Below are 27627 nucleotides of genomic sequence, written 5' to 3' on the forward strand. Positions count from 1 at the left end.
CGCAAGGGCGGTTCAGCTAAGTGTGCATCTTACAGGTTACATTTTATAACAGCAATGCTATTACATGATCGATATGTATCGATTGTAGCTCTTCACCTTAACCGGAAGGTTCGTATATTTATATTTAATTATTCGAGAAGAAATGGTAACCTTGACGAAAACGTATCGGAAAAGAGATAAACATTATTCAAAATGAGAATATATGTACACTATTACCGTATAAATAGAAACTCCCTTCTTCTTCGAAGAAATTATGGACGACAAAGAAGTTCTAGTCAGTGCAACTATAAAATAAATCGAAAGAAGCCAGCGTGTCCGATTTTTCTGGTCGAGCGTCGTACTCGCTCAGCGAAGCGAATGCGAATGCGTGTGTGCGTCGCAGGAGCGAACGGCCGCGACCGAATCGCTTCGATCCCGCTTCGATCTCGATCTCGATCGCGTTGAGCCGACTCGGTCCCGTCCGATCGGCCGATCGCTGTATTATCATCGAGACTTTTGAGATAGTTACCTGACCCAGTACACGCAAAAGCATATACATACACGATCCGACGTGTTTAGTGCGAGTATATCGAACACGTGGATTCGAATACCGTCTAGATACACGAGAAGTTTTGAGGAAGCACACAGGCGGGTCTCGCTTTACGATCGTGTCGGTAAGACGTCAAGACACTTGCGACGGAGCGTATACAATGTACAGGATGATCCATTATCGGTCGCACGACCCGCGAGAGAGTAATTCCTCGTGGAAAAATGGCCGGAAAATGTCCAAGAAAATCTGCTCGCTTCTGGCTTCTTTTTTTGAAATTTACTAATTTTCAAATTCGGGTAAGCGCCATCGAATTATATAGTGTTGCAATTTGATGTATTCGTTTAAAATATAAATGTGAAATGAATTTTAACGAAGTCTTGTTTGCGAACATTTCGGAATTTCGGCCAAAGTTTCCCCGAGAAATCATCCTGCCGAGAATCGTACCACTAACAACGGACCACCCCGTGTACGTGGACAGCAGTAGAATATGAGAAGCGTATTTAGGTGGTACCCTGTGGTGATGTTGCGTGACATGTGTGTGAAGCTGGCACGCCCAGCCGAACCTCCGAGGAGCAAGAGCAGGCTCGCGAGCAGAGCTAGGAGCAAGGACTGCAAAAGATGCCGCCGAGCTTGGTTCACGAGCTCTCAGCCAGTGTCACCAGATCGAGACTTTTCTCCCACTCTACGTTAACCCCTTCTACGACACCGTTCCCCCATTCCCATGATGTGCGCCCACACAAAGTTCCTCAAAGGGATTACATGACATCACGTTCCGAGAATTGTCCCACCAACGTGCCAATAGTACTTAGCGATCTTCGCGATCCATACCATGACGTTTGGGATTTCGACTACACTATAGCTTCGTGACGTCACTCTGGTTCTGTCTATAGCATTTCCCCCACTATTTATCCGTGAAAAGCTTCGATCTGGTAACGCTGGTTCACGGGGGCTGCTGATTTTGCGAGCGTTGCTCCTAGGAGCACGGTTTGCGAGCTCTTTGCTCCTGGCCTTGCGCAGAGTTCGAGTTGGACGTGTGTGAATCAAGCGTGTTCCTTTTCGACCACGGTGTATCCTCGATTCGGTAAAATTTTGGTTATTCTAATTTCACTTGTGCTTCTCTCGTTACGTCTTCGTAACTGTTCATAATTATAAATAGTTCAACGTTGATGAAAAAAGGTCAACGTCGATCAGAGTGAACTATTCTCACGTGAGAACTAATTGATACGCAAGAATTGAAATTGGCCGAACCGTGAGTTTGCCGAAAGCATCCGACTCGCAAGGGTCCACATATTCGACACAGGCGATCAAGCCTCCGTGCGTATCAAATCCGAGCGAAGATGAGGCGAGAATCGATACTGCGAGGAGAATCGTTCACGAGTCCAAGGACCGTTTTCCAATCGATCGCGTGTCGACGTATTATTCGGATTGTCTAATTAATACCTTCGCTTCGGCATTGACGCGAATCGGATCGGATCGGATCGAACAGAATTGAATCGAATCAAATCAAATCAGATCCAATCAAACCGAATCGAATCGACGTACACCGTGGAGTTGGCGGTGGTTCTCGCGTGTCACGTGTGAAGAAAAACCACGGGACATCGTTAGCTAGTGTGCCCCGATCGGCGATCGGATTATGTTAATGGAGAGAATCGTGTGACAAGAGCCGTTGTGCGTCGATGCGTGTACATTTTTGATCGTGCACGATCAAGAGTGGAGAGAGTTCGAATAATGTCGGAGAGAAAGAGACGGTGCTCGCGTAACCTGTGTATTGTGTGATCATGTGATTGTGTGCGTGGATGTGTGCCTTCACCTGTGTGTGTGTGTTTGTATGCATGTATGTGTATATCTATGTATGTATGTATAGTGTAAATCTCTATGTCATGTGTACGTGTGTTATTACTTAGCGTGACGTAACGTCTTACTTCTTTTTTCTTTTTCTTCCGTCCAAAACCTCCCTGAAATTGGAGAAATGGAGAAACAGTCGTTACACACAGAAACAACACAGAATAGTGGGAGGGGGGTCAGAGGTTCGGGGAGGAAGTGAATTAGGCGAGTGTGAGAGAAACAAGGTTTTCGCTAATGTGCAGTCACGGGAACAGTAAATAGGTGGTACACGATTAGGAGTGTGTCAGAAAGAAAGAGAGAGAGGGAGGGGGGGGTGGTAGAGGGTGAAAAGGCCGTAGAGGATCGATTCGAAAAGCTTCAGAGGTAGTGGCTAGAAGAGATAGAGAGATAGAGGAACATGGGGAGAGACGTAGTGGGGAGACAAAGAGACGTTGAGAGTTTTATATATATATACATTCTATTTATGTATGTATATAGTATTATACATGTTAATATCGGGATGTCCGCGATATATGGGATATTGAAGCGGGAAGATCAGTTAGGGTAAGGAGGAAGAGGTCGAAGGTTTATCAATTGATAGCATCTCGACTTTTTCTTTCTCTCTCTGTCCATCGTCAAGTTTCCTACTCTTGGACCGGCTGTATCGTCGAGATGGCGGAAGGAGATTCTTTTAATTAATACCGAATCGGAGACTCGGTGTAAAGGGATGATAGGGGGAGGCTGATCCATCCGGTCTGAATAGCGACGACTGCACTTCATGATGTAATCGAGACGTTCTTCTCGATGCGCTAAGCATCGCGTAATAAGCAAAGGAATATGTAAGTAGAGATGCAAGTTTTCCGACAGGTATAGTCACTTACAGTGAAAATCGTGCAGTGTCTTGGGATATTTAAACGAAGTTAGAGACAAGCTCTTGATAAAAATCGAATTACTGAAGAAATTATTTTTTATATTTATGATAGGAACCAGTGTGGTAGACTCTCAGAGAGAGAGAGACTTGAAAACAGATAAAATATATTTAAAAAAAACTTTTTAAAAACCACGCTTATATTAAAATGCACTAAAACGGAGAAAATAATTTTTTTCCTGGTCCTCCATAAAATACCAAATCCAGTTAAATGATTAATAATATTTTTCCCAAAAATTTTAAGCAATTAGGTCAAAATTTCTTCTGTTATAAAATTAGTGTCGGAATAGATAGAAAAATTTAATATAAATTTAAATAAAAGCATGATGACATTAGTGACTATAAAAATAAAAGCGTGGAGCGCTATAAACTATATTGACGAAATCTTTATTTTTATAGTCACTAATGTCATGATTTTATTCAAAGTATTAAATTTTCCTATCTATTCCGACACTAATTTTATAATACAAACTATGCTGAAAATTGTGGGGAAAAATATTATTAATCATTTAACTGGATTCAGTATTTTATGGAGAACCAGGAAAGAAATGATTTTCTCCTTTTTAGTGCATTTTAATATAAGCGTGGTTTTTAAAAAGTTTTTTTACATATTTTCTTTTCTGCTTTTATTGTCATCGGAAGCATGTTTGTATACAAAATTTCAGCAAGATTGGACTATGGGAAGAGGTTTAAAATTCGATTACAAGATTTGACGCATACACCAACACGGCATGTTAACACTTTACCTACCGGAAGCCTATTAATAGGATTTTCAATAATTGTGCTGTACCAAAAGAAAGCATAGAAATTTTCTTTTACATTGCAATCTTAAATGAAACTATTAGATGACGTTATTGAGGGTGATTTGTTAGTTCACAATATGAAAATTGCTGTTGCCATTGAAGGGTCCATTAAAAGGTGTTTAGCCATGTACCATAGATTCATTAAAATTATGCAATAATCACCGGTCGGTAATGTGTTAATATATAAGCGCGGTAATAAATTGGAAGACGAATTGATAAGTTTCTTGAAGGGAGACCCCGCTGAGTCAACGAATGAGCTTGCAAAGCAATTGGAGACAGGCAAGGTTACAATCCGTAACCGATTGAAACAATTAAGCAAAATGCACAAATTTGATTTGACAAGAATTCCGCGGAACTTTCTGAACGGCCTAATCCTTTCCTATGCGGTGTACGATCGAGGCTGTGACAGAACAGCAGGCTAAGTTAGTTAGGGTTAGTTCAAGAATCCTGATCCCAGCGCGCACCTCGTATACAGCCAGTGGTAGTAGTCTCCTTGGCTATGCAGTGGTACGTGCGTAAGGATGGTTTGCTATACATTCAAGAGCACAGAGGAGGGAGAGAGAAAGACAGAGAGAGATACGGAGAGACACACAGCGCGAGAGAGAGAGAGAGAAATATATATATATAGAGAGAGAGAGAGAAGGAGACAGAGAGAGAGAGAGGAAGAGAGAGAGAGAAGTATAGGACACAGCGGTATTTATGTACGTATAGAAACAGGCACAGATAGTGACACTGCAGACATCGAGCTCGTACGCGAACATATCTTTGGGTAACACAAAAACAATACATTACTCTGGCGACAGTCGTGTTGTAGACATATACATATATATATGTATGTATATATATATATACATATATGGATAGATAGATAGATAGATGTAGGTGTACAAAAGTCGTCAACAGGATAGGCATGTATCATCACTACGTTAGCAGTAAAAAGTCAAGCAAACAATTAACGCGACGGGTAGCGACAATCGGTTTGTTACAACGGGGTTTAAAGGTTCAAGAACACCGCAGCTTGACGAATAATAATCATGTAAGTAATATATATGACTGGTGTACATGAAGAAACAGATCTCGCAAAAAACGGCACTGCAGCTACGCACAAGAACGAAAACAATTACGGGGTATGAAGAAAAAAAAATATACGGAAAAAAACAAGAGAGATAGTAAATGTCCATCGAGCGTCACGGACAACACCGTGAAACAGTGCACTCAACGCCGATCAATCGGACCCCCCGGCTCAGTTCCCGTCCCTTTCTTTAACAGAAGGCTTCGAAAATGAAGATTGTTCTCTCGAAAGAGAAATTCGAGGATTATGGAGGCAGAAGATTGATCGGTGTTCGAGTACTGGTCACAAACAGGTGGAAACATATGCAACGCACTGTATGTAGCGATGCTTTGTACGTCGGACGACTCGCTAATATAACATCTGCAAAAGTAGAACAACCTGTGTATCGATGTTAACACGAGCACGTACGACAATCGTTGGCGTCTTCTTGGGGGACTTCCGTTTACTGGAAACGCGCACCGGTCGATTCGTAATTTGCCGGAGAGGGGTAGGGGGATGAGGGAAGGGGATGGGAAAGTAATTTAACCACGCCCATCGTTTCGTTACACACGAAATGGAAATTCTCGGTTCTGTTACAGTGTCAACGGTCGAGTTTCTTCTCATTTCTGGTATGTACGTACGTACGTGGATATACGTTACATAATAGGACTTATGGTTGTACGGGAGAGATTGAGTGGATGCTAAAAACAATTGCGAGGATAGCCGACCAAACGCGTCGATAACAATTCTTTATTCATTCCTTCGATCTGGCGACTCTGTGTTAAGGAGATCGACTTCGATAAAACTTGCGTTCAGGATTGAATTTAAGGTTCAAGTTCAAGTTCGATTTCAGTTTTTGAACGCGACGATGTTCGAACATTTTTCGAATTTGAAAGGATGCGTTTGGTCGATTAAACCTTAGAAAACGAAAATAAGAACAGAGCGAAAAAATCGTCTGGTAATTGAAATCAAAATTGAAATGTGGTCCTACTAGCCAGTCACGATCGCTCGAATCGATGACGGCTATTCTATGTAGACGAAAGCAGATAAATACGCCCACGTCCCTACCTCGGTTTGCGCTCTCTTCTTCTCGAGCTCCTTCTGCTTGGCATGTTCTTCGGCAATGCGAGCCTCGATCGCTGCCAGGGACTCCCGCGTGAACGGACGGAACAAAAATCTTTCTTCCTCTGATACAGAGTCAGAATCTTCGGACATTGTCTAAGCTGCACACAGCTGAGCCACCTTCCTGCACAAAGAAACAAACGTGAGTATTTGTGAATCGCGAATAAATGGCCAGAAATGATGGTCAGTATTATTTTTACTAAATTACATGTCTCGAGTTTTTAATTTTTGTTATTTTACTCAAGTTAATTGAAGGAAAAAATTACTTGAAAATATCCATTTGAATTAAATACAAACTAAAAATACTTTTTTTTAATTTATCGGATAAAATTAATGAAGAATTTTAAATAATTCATTATTTCAAATGATTATTTGTTATCTCATTCCACACAAAATATGTCCAAACCTGATATAAAATAATCGTGGAACGGAATTATTATCTAATAATTGGCAACGAAAAATATGAGAAACGTTTGAGGAAATAACTGCCGTTCGTCAATTCTCGCGACGCCTGAAGTTTGTGTTGAATAAGTAAAACACTCCGGAAATAGAGAAACTAATGTCTAAATAGCTCCTGAGGACGCTTTTAAGCGGAACTAGAAACCACATTATGTATGCATGAGATTTATCGAACATTCAACTTTCACGCTAACACAGTGTCCTCAAAATGGTGTTTCACGGGTCCCTTGGCCACGGATCTATTAAATAACAGCTGCTCTGGGTTTCTGCCTTGGATGATACAATGAAATGCTCACAAAATGGCTACATCTGCACCAAACAATCGATTCTTCCAACAAGCAAACACTCAATTCGCTACAACAACATGAATCCATCTTATTTTCCATACTAAAGAATCTTGTATACTCACCGATAACTATTTAGACTGCGGATTTTATGCATTTATTTGAAAAATGGGTGAATCTAACTTCGCACAGTGGAAAAATCAAGAACACTTGAGAATATCGACGCTATCTATTCTATCTGGTCCCTGTGTCCTACAACTATAATGCAAACAATTTTTATTTTCCATTATCGACTTCATACGAGTGATTTACTATGAAATCTGAACCTGCGAGCTTCGATTAAACCAAGGCTAATTCTCCATCAAACACTCGGAGCTATTACCGCAATAACCGAGCGAACCTCTCGACTCGAAAAAGCTTCGAACTTCGTAAGTGCATTGCCGAATCGTACTTCGATGAGAGTTACATTATTTGTCTCACCATCCAAACTTGTTGCGTCACCCGATGACGTGATAACAACACTATTTAGATGCGTTCGTCTCGGCCGAGGAAAAAATACGGCGCGCAAAGTTTGTCAACAATAACTTTCCGGGAGCATTTGCGAGCACGTGTTTACCGAAACTTTATTGTTCGCGCGAAATCTTTCTCGGAACTGCTCGGAACGACGTCTCAGATTTTAATCGAACTTATTTCAGAGATACGTATTCACGAACTACGCACTAACAAAACAAAATCATATATGTAGAATATGTAGAATATTCTAGATTGGAAGAAATGATTAAATTGATGCCTCTAGCGGCGTAGAAGTGAACTACGAAGATCCTTGTGTCTCCTACATGTCACTCGCAGGAAAGACAAAGACAAAGAGATAACCAAGCAGCAGCTTGAATTTTCGATGAACATAGAACTTCGTAAGCAGTGCTGCGATATGGTGCAACATTTCACGCGCATGCGCGGCGATTTCAGCCTGAGTAAAGTAAGATTCTCGATAAAATGGGGTACATTGAGCACCACGCAGAATTTAAAAAAATTGGTATGATTTGATTCTGGAAAACAAATGTATAACATGTGTATTTTGTAACTCGTAAGACACGTCGCGTTCTGGAGTCTTTTTGTCCGGAACAGATTGTTTCAGTACATTCCCGTCAATAGAACTGTCTCAGGGCTCTGCTACCTCATCATCCTAATATAGATACGTTACGAAGAAGCAATGTTTTTTGATAATATTGTGCTGAAATATTCTAAACAAAAGTGTACGTCTCCATAGAAGCAATTTTTTTCTGTGCACTTTTCCAAAAAAGGCTCTGTACGAAGATGCGGAATAATACAGAGAATATTTGAACAGAAATATTATTACCTCTCTGTCTTTGTATTTCCTGCGAGTGACATATCTACCTCTACGTCACGACCCTGTAGGAGGAAGAGACAAGGATCTCTCTATATGTATATCGTATACCTAGGAGAGCTTCTTAATTTTTCTGCATCTGTCGGTCCAGTCATTCAAAATATTTGTTGTGTTAAAAAATAGCGTCGAGTGTAAAGGGTGAAGTGAAAATGAAACGTGCCGTGTTTCTAGGTGACTGAAAATCGGGACTTACTTTTGATCGGTGCTAACAGTTTCTGAATTGTAATGTGCGCGTGTCCCACGATGCGGGGGGGTAATAGAGTGACTGCGGCTGCGGTGGCTGCGGCTGCGGCTGCGGCTGGCGAGGACGATACCGGTGCTGAGAACCGCACGACTTGCCGGCTAGAGGCCGGTGTCTGGGCGTCGATTCGGAACGCGTCGTGCCGTCGTCGATGCGATTCGACGACGCCGTTACGTACGATCGGACGGATAAATGCGCCTCGTGCAGGTGCAGCACGTCGATTGCCGATCTACCGATCCTTCTTCTGTCTCTCTTCTTGTTGATCGCCGTGACGGCCTCGATCACGCGAATATCTCCGCCAATACTTTCGATACCGTTGCTGCCACTATCGCTACTTCTAACGTCACTTCCTCTGCTTTTGATGCTAATGCTGCTATTATGGCTGCTCTTGCTATTTCTTCTGCTGCTTCCGATGCTGCTGATGCTGTTGCTGCTGATATCTGAATACCGTTCCGACGAAATGGCGATGAGAAATGACGGACGCGCTGCGGCAGTGCGTGCTATGTCGGGGACCGTCCAACGCGAACCAAGATTTTTCATGTCCGACCTGGACAACCAACGAAAACGATTAAACCAACGTCTACGGCTAAGTCGACTACACAGTGGAATCTGGATGGATCGCAACTTTCTTGGCGTCTGGAGATTCTACGAGGTTCGTGGGTCAAATGCTACTTGTTGATTTCGGAATTACTTTTCCGGGAGTTACGCTTGACAGTAGAAGCCAGCGAGCGGAGATCCCAGGCAAACTCTTAAGTAATTGATTTTAGGGTTTATAGATCAAAGGAGCAAAGTTATCCGGTGTCGAAGGACCTGCTGAACTAGGATTATTCTTCGTTATCTGCCGTGTTCTACTGTCAAGATTGCTACTCGCCCGAATGTGTACACAGAAAAGGTAAGTGGTAACTGAAACTGATCGCGTGCGAGTAGAATAATTTATAATAAAAATGTTTGTGTGTTTGTTAGTTTAGGCACTTTGCTTTTCGAACACCTTGCGTGTCGAGTGAAAAGAATATAGTATTAACATTTATGAACATTTTAATTCATAATTGGAATGGGTTAAATGTTGTATTTCCGAAATTTGCAAACGTCACAAAATCTGTAGGTTAGCAATGAATAATTTAGGTTTCGTGTAATATTTTATGAATTACTGTAAATTGTAATTGCACCGAAAGATTGTAAGTTTTAAGATCAAAGAGCAGCGATATACATGGAAAGAAAAAACTATCGTCGGTAAAATGGTTCATTGAAAAAGTGTCGCGCGATTTTTCAATGACTGTTGTACTGAACAGTCAACACTCGGCTTCACGCGAGAAGGAGCACTTTATCAGCCTTTGTTGATTAAAAATGAATAGACCTCCCAGGGACACGCGAACACAGAAACAAAAAGAATCAGACGATCGGATTTCTTAGCCAGGGATTTGAGTAAGGATCCCTCGTTTCCTAGCAATTGTTCCAGAAATCGAACTATCTAGGTCATCAACAGATTCTTTCCTCCTTGTTCTCGGCGTTAGAAAATGACTACCACGTGCGAGAGTTCCTTACAAACCTTATATTCTATATAATCCCTGCCGAAGAATCAAGTGATCCCTGTTTAATAATTGTGCCCCTAAGAAGTTCATCCGAAATATTCATCTGTCGAATCCTAAATCAGACGTTGCAATCTACTTTCGTGAGTCGTTCTAGAAATATGCATTATCTATTTGCCAATACCAATGCAAAACTTAATTGTGAATAGAATGACAGTATAATATAAATTCAAACTTCTTACTTTTTCACGAAGCAACACGCCAGGCATTTCTAGTGCTCGGTGGATTTAGTGATTATTCGACTGCGGATTTTATGCATTTATGACAATTCAAGGACATCCGTATGTTATTTCCGATTTATTCAAATCGACAGGATTTTATGAGAGTTGTTACCGAAATAGACACCCGATATCGAACGCGCTAAGAATCCCCGAACCATCAATCTTTAATTTCTAGCAGTAAGTCATCGCCAGTGAGGGAAGCGTTAATGGAACATACAAATTTCTCTTTGCTGCGAGTTTTCATAAATCAACGCGAAAAGATTCATATTCGTACGAATCCCCGCAGTCTATTTATCAATGCATGTCCCAGCCCCGGTTCCGAATACAAAGAAGCCCGTTAAACTTTGCCAAGCCCACCGTTGCTCTAGACTCTAGACTTCAGGCGATCGTGTCCGCCACTTACAGTTACGAACAAAAGTACTGGCACACTTGGCTTTTAATTATACAAACGCAGACCAACCTTCTGTTTTGCAATGAACCAATATAAAATTTCTTGTAATATTCAAAAATTTCGCAAAAAATGTAACAAATGTCATATCCGTATGAGATATCGCCAACAATATCGACTTTCTGGACCACCTTCTTCCATTCGCGAATCACTCGGGGGATTAATAAAAAAAATTAACCGAATATCTTGGTTTTTCTTTCAGTGATACCGGTCTGTATAATTAAAAGCCAGGTGTGCCAATAGTTCCCTACGTTGCCGTATAAACACAGAAAATCCGCCGATAACCACACCAAAAACAAACAAACAAACATCGGTATACCAACAATGAAAACGGATCGCGTCAACCAGATATAAAACACAAGATCCGTGTTATACTCACGTGTGAATGAAGCGACGGGTGCGATCAATCCGTTATCCGAAATAACATAGTCTGATTCCCAAGTCGATCGATACTTATCTACAACAGTAACAAACAGAAATCTACATGAGTCGAAAGCGAAACCCCGCATTCGTGAATACATTAAACCCGCGAAAGGCTCTGTGTGCTCCAGGATCGATTCTGGAATGGAACCAAAGAGAAATAATTTCTACCGGTATCGAATGTTTCGAGCGAGAGAGACACAGAGAAAGAGAGAGAGAGGGAGACTTGGTTGAGGGTGAAGAGGGGGTAGATCCCGGAGGATCGAATATCCTGCGGCGATTAGGGGAAAGGGTCCTCGGGGTTCTCTTAGCAGGCGTGTTCACGCATATTCACGACAACAAAAATTTACACGGAGCATGCGATATAGGGGCGGCCCGCGGAAGGGTGTCGGTGGTCTTTGACCGAGTTTCGCGCGGTCGATCATATTCCGCCGGAACTCGGTCACGCGCTTATGCATCGGTGTCGTCGTCGTCGTCGGCGTCGTCGTGGTCGCCGTCGACGTGGTCGCCGTCGACGTGGTCGCCGTCGACGTGGTCGGTCGTTTGTCGATGTAGTGGTCGTCGTCGTCGTGGCGCCAGCGGGGGGCGCGCGCGCGCCCATACGCAGACCAGGAAAAGTAAGAGTGAAGGGTTGATTGCCAGTGGAGCGAGTATACGCAGGATCGGGCTAGCCGAACTGGCCTCCCCGAGAAAGAACGAAGACACCCGAGCCAATCTACTGGACTGTCTTCCCAGACAGCTGGACACCTCCCTACCGAGCTCGAGCCACTCGAGTCTCGCCAATCAGCTCTCTCGACCAGCAAAATTCTACTCCTTTTTCGAAAGTGAATATTCACCCTTTGTAGTCGGAACTATCTCGACTCGGAAATTACTCTCTTAAATTTTATTTAGTGGCAAATGCAAATTTCTTCCTGCGTAACAAGTATACTCGTCATTAGGCAAAAAATGCCATCTTTTCGTGACGCGTGTACTCGACATAAATAGTTGTGAATAAGTTGAATGGGCTGAAAAGTCGGGGAAGAAATTAAGTGGACACCCGTTAAGAAACTAATAACTTGTTTCACATTCGACCAAATAGCTTAAACTTCTTTAAAACAGGCTGTCGAAGATTATACAGAATACTATCCGAGGAGTATAAAGCATAAGAGACTGCATTTAGCACGGTGTTCGGTTATGCTGATTTATTAAGGATCCCGATGAATATTGCCTGGGGACCAACAAAGTTTAGCAGACTATATTTAAGTTAATATGAAGTTCAGTTTGGTCGTTGAAGATCCTAATGGAATAGTTCGATGAGTATCGAAACTCAACGTATCGTATACTGCACTCTAACGAGGATCTCGTATCAAAGCGATTAACAATTCCAATAGCTTCTCCTTTTGGATTTTCCTTTCACAACTGGCTTGCGAATCTCTCGATTAGCGAAACCAAATCCATAATCTCAATGCTTCGCACACCAAACTATTTTAGGTCTTTGCAAAATGAAATAGCACTGCATTGTATTCCTGATCAATGAATTTTTACGTATTCCGATATTTCTTGTATAAATCTGATAAAAAAACGAGAGGAACTATTGAAGAAAGATTGTAGGTTCTGACACTTTTTCTTGCTCCACCGATTGTCTGCTACCGCAGTACCGAACGTACCACGTGTTGCTATTAGACGCGATAATCGCCCGAAAATTCGATTTATTCGCGTAAATGATGCTCCACTATTAGCAAAATTGATTTTAATCGCATCATCACAAATTTCAGTTAGTTTCTACGAGGATTTCGTAGAATTTTCTGAATGGCCTAATATAGACTATACACGCTCCAATTGTTTGAACGCGCGACTTTAAAGGGAACATTAGAGAACTAGGAGGAGTTGTAGTTTTTAAAAGCAATTCCCTTTTATTTCCGGATGAGGAAAAGTACGATAGAAACGACGAAAGTGATTTGTTATGTACACAGTCCGACGGTGCTGTGAACGAACGAGTGGTGTAAAGGCGATATAAAAAGTTTTGCGAAGAAGACTTTAGTTTAACCGGCGGTAAACGCTCTGGTAAGCCTATTGGGATTGAGGTCATGCTATGAGTATGGTAGGGTCGGAACCGAGTGCTCTACTACATATAAGCTACTGCCACCTAATTAAACTATTAATTCTACGAGCTATTATACCCCCAATACCATAATCGAAAATCGCCAGAGTTAATTAACAATAGCAAAGCAACGCTGACAAGTTCCTCAAAAATAATCGCGCACAAGGATCTAGGATAATACTTCGCAAATTTTTCGTTCTATGTCCTTTAGAAGTTAGAACAATTGGTTGACTACATGACGTAAAAAAGAAATTTTGAAACAACTGGTCGGAGTTGCAGAGGAAATATTAAAAGTTGTTTTCTACAACTTATTTACGAGGGGTCATATTGAAAATTTTTAAAAGTCGTTTCACGAATTTATTGATGGGATTCGCTCTGTTTCAATATATTGAATTCCAAATATTTTCCACGCAACCCCATTGTCAGTGTAAATTTTCGCGGCCACATAAAAAAAGAAAATATTTCGTAGATTTGTTTCGATCGCCATTTTTTCCAGAGCACATTGGTCCGAGCGGTAAATCTGTAAAACGGTGGATCCACATAAACGCGCGGTGCATTTATTAACAAAATTGTAGTATGTCTGGGAGCCACGAATTGTCCCATAGGCGTCGGAGGATCGAAGTTTCGAGTGTTCTCCGATATTCGAAGTCCCCGGAGCTCGATAAACCGGACGCGCGGAGGGGGTAGGGGGGAAATGTACGACGAATATTAGAGGAACACATAATTCAACGGTTATGGAGTACGACGAAGCTCAATTTAATTGCCTATTGCAGCTTTTATCCTGCGGATATATGACTACAATAAAAACGGCACTCTGCCAACACGCAGGCTGGAGAGAAACGGGGTCAGGTATGTCTATGGTAAATTAGCCTTCATCGGGAAATCAACAAAAGCATTCGACGTTACGAGAGGGCTCCGCTAAAAGGACTAAGAACCCGCTTTTTTTTTAGTTCATTCTTTCGTCAACGATACGAATGTTTTTCTCCTTGTCACCGGGACGCTCGAAAATACGATTAACCGGGACCCGCCATTTTACGCGCCGACTATGCTCGTCGGATCGCTGAAAGAGAATTTACTCAAAGAAATTGACAATTGGATTTTTTCTATTCTTTTTTCCGAGATATTCGAAACGTTTGCAATCCACAACTAATTAGACGGATGCGGAAAGTCTTGCGACCAAAAATTGGCAGAATGTTTATTTGTACATTTCTTTATAATTTACAATTTCTTGCAACCGATGTAGAGAATTTTTATTTTGCACAAACAAGTATTGGTTCAGGTTAAAAACCGTATTACGGAGGATCATCGAATGTTTTCATATATAATACCAATACATAACACGATAGAATAATATGTAGAAGGAAGAGAATTCTTTAGTTATAATAATATAATACAGGAGAGTGTTCATCGCTGACTACCGTATTATCGAACTTGTGCTACTTATTACGGGCTGTGTAAAGCACAGTTTCCATCGACTTCCCGAGCGTTACGGAAATATCGGGAGAAGACGGTCCAAAGGTCTTCTTGAAAGCCCGAATCACGGATCAATAAATAGTCGTAATTCATACAGCGGTCTGTAATATGGACTGAATGCATAATCTGCCTCGAGTACTTTCAAAATCTTCTCATATCGAAAATTCTCAACGAATTCCTCAACATTATTATTTTGAATCTACACGTATTTTTCAATTCTATGTCCATTCGATAAATCCTACAGAACAGTAAAATTTGGCCATACCTTTCATGTTGAAACAATGTTTTGAATATATTACAGATAGTCTGCGGATTTTATGCATGTACGCCGAGAATGAACAGGTGGAATACAAAACTGTAAAGATACGAGAAGAATTTAATGATTGCACTAGTCTCGACTGATCAAAATTATTCGTATTTATTTTCATTCAATTGTTGTTTCTCACAATGAACTTGGAAAGTGTTCATATCGCTAAACAATCCGCGGTATAATTGCAAGAGATATGCGAATATTGGCCACGATCAGACGTCAGAGAAACAATTATGCACCTAGATCGAAGACTAGGACGTTTTTCAAAACCTTCCGACTTCGTTCGAAGGATTCGAATCGCAAATCCGAATGAAAACTAAAACAGCAGAACAAGCGAGCAGCTGTGCATTAGAATTCAGCGTACAGTAAAATTCAGTAGATTCGTCTAGAAAAGATGATTATTGTAAAATTTTAGAGACGAAAATATGTTGCAAATTCGGAAGAGCGAAACGTCCGAATTATAAAATGGCGATGGCTATTGTCACAAATGCGATGGCCATTCTTAATTATTGTTGTGGATCGACGAGTATCGCGCGGACGTGATATATGCTCGAATTTTCCTAGTTGGCGAGTTGGAACGATTATGGCGGGGGGGGGGGGGGGGGAACAGAACGATTCCGATTATATCGGAGCTCGATCGAGTATAAAAACGCGCGAGGTGCGTTCGTAGAGGTGGGCTACTGCATTCCCCGTAATTGCAAGTCTGCCATCTTGATGAAACGTCGAGCGTGCCCAGTGGCGCCACCAGAAACCACCGCCGACGGAAAACCGTTTTCTCCGCGTCGTGATGTGGCATAGCAGCGACCCGACGCCGACACCGCTGCCGACGTTGCGTGACGTCACGAACCAGGCCGGGTACGTTGCGGAAAAACGTTGTCATGACGACGACCGCTGACGCTACCGTCGCCGCACCGTCGTTACCACCACCATCCGCGATCCCTCTAGCTTCGTCCAGCAATGCCAAGGATTAAAAATGGGGGGATCCGATTTTTTTCGATTCGCTCATTCCTTTACTCTCCCCCTCCTCCCCCTCTCTCTCTCTCTCTCTTTCTCTGGTCTGTATTTTTTTCACACTCAGTCCCCTTTTTAAACCGTACTGAAACGGGTGTCCGTTAACCGTCGCGAGGGTCACGAAGACGATTGAAAAGAGTGGAAGTCGTAGCCCATGTAGGTCACCCCGTTTGAAGTGGAACTACCAGCACGAAATTCAAAATGATTCGTGGAAAAAGGTTACATGATTGAAAACTGCTCGGGAACGTTTAAAACTTTTTTTTCAGCTTAGTAGGTTGAATGAAATTGATGATAACGTCGGGGATCGGTGTGACACGGTAACAACCACCCCGCGACGCTAGAGCCGCGACTGAATGGAGCCGCACGAACAATTAATCTGTTCTCGGACCTAGTAACTCGACCGTAGTTTGAATCTTTCATGATCTCGAATGCAGTTGAAACGCAAGACGAGCGTAAACCGATCCGATCGGAACGAAGCGATCATACACATGGTTCGAATCGTTACGAAAATATTTCGCGTTGGACTGATTGTAATTTTCGGTGAATCGTGTGATCGAAATGATATGGTAGACTATCGACACGCGAAGAGCGTTGAAATATGCAGAATGTACACCGTGGAGGAATACCAGGAACATGAGGCAGTAGAAGAGGTTAAAAGTCAGACGCAATAGATAAATTCTACTTGGTACTAAAATATGCGATATTAATGTTTCAGTGAGGACAACAGTGTATTTATACACCTAAGCAAACACAATATAATTCTTCCTGAATGGTTTTTACGGAATTCGAAGTAGTATAAGATGACGAGAGTCAGACAAGTCAAATTTGTTCACTATGTAGAAGAAATTGCAATATCGATCTTCCGAAACGAGAATGTTGCGTTTATGCTGAAGTAGGTCTACACTATATATACATACACACACACACACACACACACTATCTTGCAGGAATGAGTTTAAAGTAGTACAAGATGCCAACAGTAAGACAAATTAGATAAATTCACTAATTAGACGAAATTGCGATATCGATCTTCTGAATCGAGCATGGTGCATTTACCCCTGAGAAAGTCTAAACCACGCATGACCGTACTACTATCTTCCAGGAACGTAAAGAGTGTGAAGTAGTACAAGACGTCGATTGTCGGGCATGCCAGATAATCACTATTTAGAAGAAATTGCTATATCGATCCTCTAAAACGAGAATACGTACTGCGTTTACGCTTTAGCAGGTCTGAACTATGCACGACTGCACTACTGTCGCGACGGAATGTAAGGAGTCCAGAGTAGTATAAGATGGCGAGAGTCAGACGTACCAGATAAATTCGCTATTTCAAAGGAAGGGTTACATCGATCCTCTAAAAGAAGGAAACGGTTCGTTTATCCTCAAGCAGGTCTGAATTATGTATGAATATACTGTCGTTTTGTAGACATGTAAATAGTCCGTACGTATAAGTAGTATAAAATAGCGATGGTCAGGCATAACAGGTAAATCCATTATTTTAGACGGAATACCACATCGATCTACCGGTTACCGAACGGGCAAATCTGCAGCATTTATGCTTCAGGTGTTCGTCTGTTTCATAGGAATCCGAAGAGTTCGCAGTAGTAGAGGATGACGAGAGTCAGACACACTACGGCGAAACTACTTTGCCGAGTTTAAGAAGTTCAACCGCAGGCTGCATCGAACATCTCAAACTAGGGATCGTTACTTCAGACTATTTTCGGGCAACAACAAACTACGGATTCATTTATGCATTAAAAATCAATGCTACACAGCGAAATTTTCATTCCAGCGATGTAGAGACGGATAAACTATTTGTCCAATAACGAGGAAATTCAATTCTTGCAAGAAATGCTTGCAAGACAGGGGAGCAAATAAAGGTTTCCTTCTTCATTAATTATATTATTACACTGAAACTGATACAGTGAATACATAAAATCTGCAGTTTGAAAATCAGATTTGCGGAATTTTCCGTAAAAAGATGAGGCAGTTAATGGTGTAAAACGACGAACCATCCTGTATATCGCGTTTCCGCATTTCCCATTGTAACGGAATCATGCTCTGAAACGATCGACGCCGAGCACGATGTTTGATGAAGATTAAAGCGGTAGATACATAATACGGATTGTTGCTCTCGCGGCATCAGCTGCAACGACACGACCCACAAAAGACAAAGTATATCCGAAGCTAAAGTATAGTGCAGAACAGGGCCATGCGTTCCTGCGAGGACAATCGATCGATTGTCCGTTTGCCTGCCTGTCTGCCTAACGCCTGACTCCTCTTACGAGTCTAACTCGCCGTTGCGCTTCGGGAGACCAGCAAACTGCCAGATGCGATCTCGATCAAGTGTTCTTCATCAATCGATAGAACCTTGAACCCTCTTATTATTTCCCTATACTTCATCCCCGTGTGCTGCCTCTCCATCGAAAGTCTTTCCCCGCGTGCTTCCACGACCCGGCGCGGCGGTCTAATATTAAAAGTCCCCTTGGAATCTCGACGATGTTGCTACCCTTCAGAATTTTACTCGGATCATTTGCAATTACAATCGAATCCTATCGAAATATCGAACGAACCTTTCTTTCTCCAGACTGCTCTTCTACTTTGATCGTGCGCAGGGGCTATGAGAAATTATCCTGCACACGAAACAACGATTCGGAAGTTTCGAATAAAGTTTCTCCATCGAGGGTTCCGCTTCGGGGGTAAATCTCATGCGAACATTTTTCATTATACGCTCGATTTTATAGAAAACAACGAATTACATGATCCGAATTTTTCGAATCAACGTAAGAGATATAATAGCTGAACTATCGAAAGTTAATTCGTTCAACAGTGCCTATACCCATTCGATGATTAGTTAAAGTCAGTTTTCATGAAAACAACCCCCACTAGACTTTTTAATCTGAAATTGTTATTAAAATTCTTATCGTATGATGAAGTCAGCGATCGTTCCAGCAAATTTCAATTTTTGTCCAATACAAAATATTGTAGATCGGATAATGCTTGAATTATGTACAAGCAGCGTTCTTTTCTCAACTACTTCCGAGGCGGACGGACACAGAGGAGGCACGCTTAAGCCCCAATAATTCCCATCGATTCCGACTGCCTACAGGTAGAAACTCGACAGTCTCCAGAAAAATAACAAAAATCCTCCCTAAAGCTGCACGAGAATCGACGGAGCAATAAAGTAGACCGAAAGTCGGTGGACACCTACAGCTTTCGGAGCATTTGTGCTCCGAACGTTGTGCGAGGCATATCACACCTGTTGCATTTGCTCGCCCATCGTTTGCCCTGCAAAATCTCCCTCCTTCTTCCACCCTCGCCGTTTCTGGTGCGCGCGCGGTTTTTGTGTCACCGTTCCTCGACATGGCGCATTCCAAATTAGAAAGACTCGAACCCTCTGCGAGCGAGGTTGCAACCCCTCTGGAACCCCTCCCTCGAGCCATCGTGGCCGACAGTTTCGAGATCACGAAAAGAATGACCCAAACGTTCTGCTTGGTTTTGCAACATTCTGTGAGAAATAATAGTGTTTATATCAAGACACGAATCGGTGGAAACTTCCGAATTGACAATTGGTTTCTCAGATATCAGAAGTTCGTTAACGAATCAACCTAAAAGGTGCGGACTTTTAGGTCTGTTTAATGACTTTTTTAAAACTTTTAGTTATTGTTATAAATGGATATTGAACATATCCACGGTACCACACAATCCGTTCGAGCACCACTTTCACATGTATAACAGTATTCCGTAATTGCTTCTCGTCCAATTTCACCTTTATTAAGAAGTATAAAAATATGATGGTGCTTCCCGTCGCGGTGTCGAGATTTCATATACACTTTCACTGATAATGAAGTTTCAACTGAAATTCATTTGCTATTATCCGAAGCTGCTGTTCCGTGTTCAGAATTTGCTCTACACTTGTGAATAAGAAACATTCGCATTAACGAACTTTGTCAATAAAAACTTTGAAGCGATTCATGTCTTGATATGAAATTATGAAGGGACATGGCAGAAAAATTAGAGCGAAATTCGAGATAGCCGAAAGCGGTGAAGAAAGAGATCCCTTTTTGTATCGCTCTTTGCGAACGACTGTATCGATGAGAAAAATGCAACGATTGATTTTCTTATTGAACTAAATACAAATCGCTGACTATACAAATTGAATTCTAGACAATCAGAATTTCAATTGATCGTTTCTTATCTCTCTTCGAGGACTAAAGGAAATAACGAAGAAGAAGAAATGGAAATAGCGAAGAAGAAATGTTAATTACACGCAACGCCTTTATACGTATAAAAAATAATAATTAACCGGGGAAACTTTTCCACGCCAAACGCCAACAAGTAAACCTCGACGATTTTCCACAACGATTTTCCTGAATTAAACGTTGTACGCTCGAGGTGGCAGCAACAGGGACGAAGTCTAAGGAATCAGCTTTGACGTCACGCTTTTCTCGCGCCGAATGGATGGGAAAATACGCTTCCTTTTAGCACAGACAATGTAGCTTTGATACGACCTTTGACATTACACGGCTATAGTATCGATCTTTTATTTATTAAGGAAAATAGTTCATCAAATTTTAAACGGCGAAGACGCACGCGGTGCTGGGACGTCTGTTTCCTTCTCGATGTCCTGGACTAATTAACCGGCTGCGACTCTTAATTAACGATAACGGGGTAACCGCGATCAATCAAACAGCCTCGTCGCGTCGCACCAATAACGAGGAAAAGATTCGAGCATTCCGAAACGGTTTCTACGTTCGTTAGCGATAAAAATCGTCGGGGGTTAAATGTAGCCACCGGTGACTCGACCTACAAACCAAACGCTCTTTTTTTTCCGAGCGAAAAAGGGACACGGCCGAACGATCGAACGGCTCGGAATGTTCAAGCGAGAACGAGATCAGGATGAATCGGAACAACCGGAGTATCGTATCATCGGTGCCACAGAGAGAGATAGGCATAGAGATAGTGAGATAGAGAGAGATAGAGAGAGAGACGGTTTTCACACGCGTTTACCCGCGATAGAAAGTCTCCGGGAACGACGCTGTGCACGATAGTCCGGTGATCGATATCATCGCAAGACTCTTAAGCGGATCGTGCACGTCGTATTGACCGGCAATTTTCGCGCGGAGGAAGGTCATCACGAGACACAAGAATACAAGCCATACGGGCATACAGAGGAACACGATATAACCCGCTGTCACGAGCGCTTGCAAGCACGACCTTCGCGGTGGCACATAAAGCTCTCTCTCTCTCTCTCTCTCTCTCTCTCCCTCTCTCTCTCTCTCTCTCTCTCTGTCTCTCTTAGCCGAAAAGCTATTTCACGTGCGAGCCGATCTCGCGAGATGAGTCCGCAAGACCGTACACCCTGAACAACAAGCAGAAGAAGAGGCAGAGAAGGCAGAAGAAAGAGAAGAAGAAGAAGAAGAGAGGAAGGGTAAGAGGAACAAAAGGAAGAGCCGAAGCGGTTATCGCTAGTGAACCCCTGACTGATCCCTGACCGAGGCGGTATCGATCGATATATCGGGAATGGAACAGCAGTCGCACGTCACGCTATAAGTAGATATATGTCACCCGCGCGCGCTTGTGTGTGTGTGTCGGCGTACGTGTAAGTATGCGTGTGTGTGTCACCTTACAGATTCGATTCATGTGCTATCCTTTCCAAGCTAATCGAAATAGGCATAGGTGGTCGCACGATAATTGATTAGCGGAGGGAAACGTTTTACGTCATCGTCGAGGACGAGCGTGTGTCCGCCCGTATGCGCTCGAAATCCCAGCGTCTCCAATGCGACGACCACGACGAGAGGGAACGATTATGAAACGCGGAGTCTATAGAGAGAAGGATCCGCGCGAGAAGAGCGCCATTATAGCGCACCCAGCAAGCGGAGAACACACGCGGTCTCTCGATCTCTATAAACTATGTGTGGATGTGTGTGTGCGCTAGAATCGCGGAACGACTGCGACAGGCGGGGGGTCGAATGGGGATGAGAGGGAGGAGGGCCCGTGCACCACACGCACCCCCGTGTGTTTATACGTGCTGTGTGTCGGGGAACGTTTCCACTGGCGGCCAGGCCGCGGTTTACTTATGAGCACCGGGGGGGAGGATCGATCCCTTGGTCAATGTTTGCCCCGATATACCCGAACCGAGAGACATGTACGTATGTATATGGGGGTGCAACACTTACGGTCGAGGAGTTTCTCCGGCAGCAGTAGATAGTCGCGGCTTGAACGAAAAAGAAACACGACGTAGCGATATGGAGAAGAGGCACTGCGACGTCAAGGAGGGGCGGGTTCTGAGATACCTCCGCGGGCCTTGCTGGTTCAGCCTCGGCAAGGGTAGCACACTACCAAGCAACGTACACTGTAAACTTAACACCGTACCACGACAAACTTTTTATTTCTTGTCTCTCTGTCTCTGTATCTGCCTATCTATCTCTCTCTCTCTCTTTCTCTCTTTTTCTCTCTTTCGCTCGTTGATTCTGTCTATCTCCCGTGATTGGTGGTCTAGCCTCGTTCCTCCGGCGATGCAGATAACGAGAGTACGGGTATCTTCGAGATATTAGTCCGAGAATCTTCTTGATCTTGCTCGTGTATCCGTCTTCTTGTTCTTGTTCGTTTGTTCTATTCGCACACCTTCTTCCACTACCTCTTTCTCTCTTTTTCTTGCTTTCTTTCTCTCTCTCTCTCGTTCTCTCTCTCTCTCTCTCCCTCTCTCTCACACTTCCTAGGTCTCTGTTCTTCACCGCAGCGGCAAGGACCCGCCCCGTGTCGCGCTACACAAACGTGTAGTGGATAAAGAGAGCGTAAAATTTGCTCTGCGACAACATTATCTGGCCGGTTATCGGAATCTCGCTGCAGTCGTCATTTCTTCGTTTCCTCGAGTCTCGCCGCCCGCGTCGCAACGAAAATTGATCGCGTTGCGCGCGACGGTCCCTTTCTGGGGGACAGACCCGACGCGTTCTACCTCGGTCACCGCTGTCACCCCCGTATTGCTGGTTTCTCTGGCTACTAACACGATTCCTTCCCGTCTTTCCTGCCTTCCTACCGTTCTTCGTACCCTTAACTACCCTGACCAACTGGATCCTCTCCACTTCCTTTCTCTGTTGGTTCCTCCTGGCACATAGACGCGCGCGCGCGCCCTTTCTCTCTCGTTCTCTCTCTCTCTCTCCGTCCCTCCTCCTCTAGATTCCGCGGTCTCGCTATCTCTCTCTCCGCCGTCTTCAACCCGACTACCCCGCCGCTCTCCTCTTTCTACGTTTCTCCGTGTTTCTCTCACTGCCTCCCACCTATCAAGCGCACACTTTCTCACTCTCTTTCGCACCCAACCCCCCCCCCGGTTTTCAACCCTTCTCACACTTGATCGCCACTAGCACACTATCTTTCTCTCGGTTTCCCTCGACGTTTTCCTACGTCCGCGCGGCTACGTCCTGCTGCGTTTGCCTTTCCGTAATCCGACGAGACCGGTCCGCGAAACTTTTCACCTCGCACACCAGTTCGAATCCCACTCGACAAGTCTGTTAACCACCCTGTTCGTCTGGCGCGCCGTTTTCCTGCCAGAAAAAGCTTCTCTCGCGGACTGTCGCGATTAGACAACCCCGACGCGGACGTTATTGCACCGCCACGCGCCAACCTCGCGCAGCGGACTCAACTCGAACTAGTTTCGAGGCACCCCGCTCTACCCGCTCTACGCGAGTCACCCCCTGTCCGACCACCCACCGGACTCGACTACCCTGCGCGAGAGACTGTCGCAACTACAAATCCGTACCCGACCAATCACGATTGCGGTATATGGATCCTCTCTCCAGCGCTAACATCGGATCCACAGAAGAATCCCCACCCCCCAGGCCCCCTACCCATTGCCACCCCCAACGGAAACCTTTTGCACGGGATTCTTTCGGACGATCGTCCGGTTCCAAGATCCACACAACAGCAGCATCAACGTGGAACGCGCGGGACGGCCCGTTTTCCCTTCAGTAATACCCCGTTCAATTATAAATAGTGCCGAGGTCGATATCGCGGTTAGGATTCGTAAATTCGCACGCCCCGGACTTCCGTACCACGAATGGATCAATGAAATGTACTCCTCCGCCGACAGCACCTCACCCGCCACCCCCGTGATAGCGAGAAACACGGTACCACACCGCGCCACCCTTACTAACTTTACCTGAAAACATTCGTCCACCTTTTCGGAACAACCGACCACTTCTGCAAGCCCCCGGCACTGTAGAACTTTCTTCTTGGAACTGGCGAGCGATTGTGCTGCGATCTTCCCCGTCATTCTGATACCGTCGCCATTGTAACGGAGCACAATTGTGTCTCTCGTTCAATGGGGATTATCTCGACGAATTTCTGCTTATTGTTTTTTTCTTTCACATTTTTTATTGGTCCCGCGGATCGAATCGTTGGAAAATACAAATTCACAGAAACGGTGGCGCCCTTTCTCTCTCTCTCTCTCCCTCGTTCTTTTTCGTATGCATATGTAGTTCTAATTTATTAATGAAACGTGTATAAATTTGTACAGAATAGTTCGTTTGCATTACATTAACATATGTACTTGTCAAATCGGTTCGTTGAACCAATTTGGAAATTCGTGTAAAAAATATATGTGCTATAATATACATACATATATAAATATAGGAAAATCTCTTTGTTTAACGGTGGTATCGCAGATGCAACTAAACGTGCTCAATACGCCTGTCGAACACGACGTAGAAATTTTTGTACGATCTAGAGTCTAGAGATTCTATCATTGACTTATGTACGACTCGCTACTTCGCTTGTGTAACTTGCGCACGCACAAGTATATACCGGTTGCTATTAGAATGACGAACGGAAGGCCGAGGCCAATGGAGATAATCATAATCACCAGGTAGGAGAACTTTTCGTTCGGTGGTGTACCGTAACCAATTAAAAACGTCCTGGAAAAAAAGGTGGATCAGATTCGTTCGAATGTTTAATAAAACTTGATTGAAACGAAATTGAAATATACCATGTGGAATAAGACGTCCTTCTGTAAAAACCATCCCCTTTCGTTCCCAGTGATACTATTATCCTTTGAGTGAGCAGATCGTTTACTTTGTCTCCATAATAACAATACAACATAGAGTTCTCAATTGCACTTGTGTGATCTGAAACTTTTATCGGTGGGTATTGCACCGTTTCCGTGGAATTTGTTGATTCGCGAACTACACTTGTATAGGAGACCGGTCTCCACTGCAAGTAAGCTCCTTGAGTTTGATAATCGTTCATATGTCGGTAAGGTGGAGTTCGAACTTCAACAACCTGTAACCACAAGGATAAAATTAACGTTAATATAAAAAAGCGACTCAAGAAATATTAGCAACTGAATATTACCTCAAATACACCTGGAGTGTGTTCATCATCCAAACTTTTCTTAGGATCTATAAACAGAGGTATGTCTGGATTTCCTTCCCCCACCACTAGTAACTCGATGGCAAATCTGCTATTGGCAAATGTTTTGTTGACTTGCATATGGTCGAGTATAATGTCCACCTGAGTGGAATTCTCTGTGTGCAACATATGCGGTATCATCTCGGAATGGTCTAGAGAGCAGAATCCTCTTAACTGTAAAGGAAACGTTGTATATTAATTTATAATGCAAATATAAAATAGAAAACTTATCCCCTTGACATATAATATAGAATGAAACTGATGACAGGAACTGTGAGTGAGGTTCATGGTATATTTGTCAAGGTGTTTATCGAAATACTTTACCGAGAGCTTCACTGTTCCTTGTCTACTAATATTTGTAAGAGTATCCTTGTAGTTGCTGCCTTCCATGTCCAGGGAAACAAATTCGTTGTTCGAAATTACAGTCTTTCGATCCCATTGAAAAAACATGGGGTGCAGAATGTTCGTATTTACAGTGTTAGTGATGTTTATAATTGCTGTGTCATTTATATCGTTAAATTCTATAATCTGAAAGTTCAAATCACTTTGTTAATTTTCAAAATGTAACATATAACGAAGAATGGTCTTTGTTCGTATACTGACCTTATTTATAACTATACCAAACGTATAAACAGGTTCTTCCGTGAACGTTACCGAATTCTTCTTCTTTGCGATGTAGTCTTCCCAACTTATATTAAGGAATGCCGAAGTCGATGTGAGAGCTAATAATATAGACGGATTGCCTCCGAAATCCCATAAATAATGCAATGTGTCGTTCAGGCCATCGGCTCTTAGATAAACTGTTGTCAAATTTGTGTCTTTACATAATGCGCCACAGTCAGGATTCACCCATGATCGTAACTAGTGCCAGGCAAATTCTTTTATATAAAAAAATTGTAAATATATAGTTTACAACTGAATATGTATGTAGCGCATTGTCGCTATAGACTACACGGATTAATTTATATGAAAAGTGCTAAATTTCTATATTATATATAATGTTTAATTTTTATATTATTCTCATACGATACGTGCAATTTCAATTATGTCTATATTTTTTGCGTTAAATATAAATTATTTTACTTTTTTTATTTTATTGACGACATCGTTTCATTGTTATCGATCACTATATAATTTGTTTTGAATTTTTCGTACATTCTGACATTATCGTTCGATTAGTTCTCACTTCTCACGTTAATTAATAAATGGGTTATGGGATCTCGTGTTCCTTATTAAGCAACGGATTGCTCCCAATTACCATTGAATTGTTATTTGCCGACCATAATCCCCGATATTATCATAACATTTAAGCAGACTCTGGACATAAGATAGAACAATCGGACGATGAATCATTTATGTACGACCTTTGTTATTAATTCGGCAGGACATTGATCCAAATACGTATGAATAATAAAAGTATCGTTACGTTGTCAATTACAACGTGGTGTCACTTACAGTTCTTTCTGTGCAATATCCGAAATTTACCGACGTTACAAACAATAAAAATGACAGAACAACATTATACATTCTGTCTGACATGTATAAACAGAGACCAAATCATTCACCAATAACACCACCGCAAACTTGTGACGCTACTGATCGCTACTGAGACCGAGACACCGAGACGCGCTCGTATCAAAATGGTTTTTCAATATGGCGACTGTGGCGACGCCTACCAAGAATTCGCCAATGGAGAACTACCAGCTATTATCAGCGAATTTTTGCGGATTCTTTCGCGTCAGCTTCTCTACACTCGTGCATAATCAACAATAAAACTAATACTAATATTATTGAACCTTACACATTTTCAAGTTCTTGGAGAGCAAAGTCCCACAGACGTGACAGTTTGGTAAAAAAAATTAGGTTCACTTATAATTCTCCACATTATTTCATGTAATCGTAGAATTCAAAGCCCAAAACATAATTTAATAATAATTTGTATTAACTACTTAGCCGCCGTTTCCTGATGAAAAGTGATCCAAAATGTTTTTGATGATAAAAAAAATTTAACGCTGTCGGATGAAATT

General features: G+C 42.7%; 2 protein-coding genes across 31 annotated transcripts in view; both read right to left on the reverse strand.

Annotated features, from left to right (window-relative positions):
* Para (sodium voltage-gated channel paralytic) overlaps positions 1-24009 on the reverse strand; it is a 66762-nt gene extending 42753 nt beyond the window's left edge. For 13 of the 30 annotated variants that reach the window (XM_076427545.1, XM_076427544.1, XM_076427551.1 and 10 more), the window contains exons 1-5: positions 22375-24008; positions 11281-11358; positions 8599-9193; positions 6204-6381; positions 2452-2484 (exon numbers count right to left, since the gene is read on the reverse strand). In XM_076427545.1, the coding sequence (XP_076283660.1) occupies positions 2452-2484; positions 6204-6350 (180 nt within the window). In that variant the 5' untranslated portion in view covers positions 6351-6381; positions 8599-9193; positions 11281-11358; positions 22375-24008. Of the gene's footprint in view, positions 1-2451; positions 2485-6203; positions 6382-7125; positions 7473-8598; positions 9194-11280; positions 11359-22374 lie in introns of those variants that run through there. The other 17 variants (XM_076427539.1, XM_076427538.1, XM_076427543.1 and 14 more) reach the window with 6 other exon arrangements.
* Positions 24010-24644: 635 nt separating this feature from the next.
* LOC143210573 (glycosylated lysosomal membrane protein) lies at positions 24645-27255 on the reverse strand. Its single transcript, XM_076427557.1, has 6 exons — positions 27056-27255; positions 26204-26461; positions 25925-26128; positions 25544-25774; positions 25179-25471; positions 24645-25107 (listed from the first exon to the last, which is right to left on the reverse strand). The coding sequence occupies exons 1-6, from the start codon at positions 27137-27139 to the stop codon at positions 24936-24938; spliced, it is 1242 nt and encodes a 413-aa protein (XP_076283672.1). The 5' UTR covers positions 27140-27255; the 3' UTR covers positions 24645-24935.
* Between the last annotated feature and the right edge of the window lie 372 nt (positions 27256-27627).

Source organism: Lasioglossum baleicum, chromosome 7 (assembly GCF_051020765.1).
Source record: "Lasioglossum baleicum chromosome 7, iyLasBale1, whole genome shotgun sequence".
Taxonomy (NCBI): domain Eukaryota; kingdom Metazoa; phylum Arthropoda; class Insecta; order Hymenoptera; family Halictidae; genus Lasioglossum; species Lasioglossum baleicum.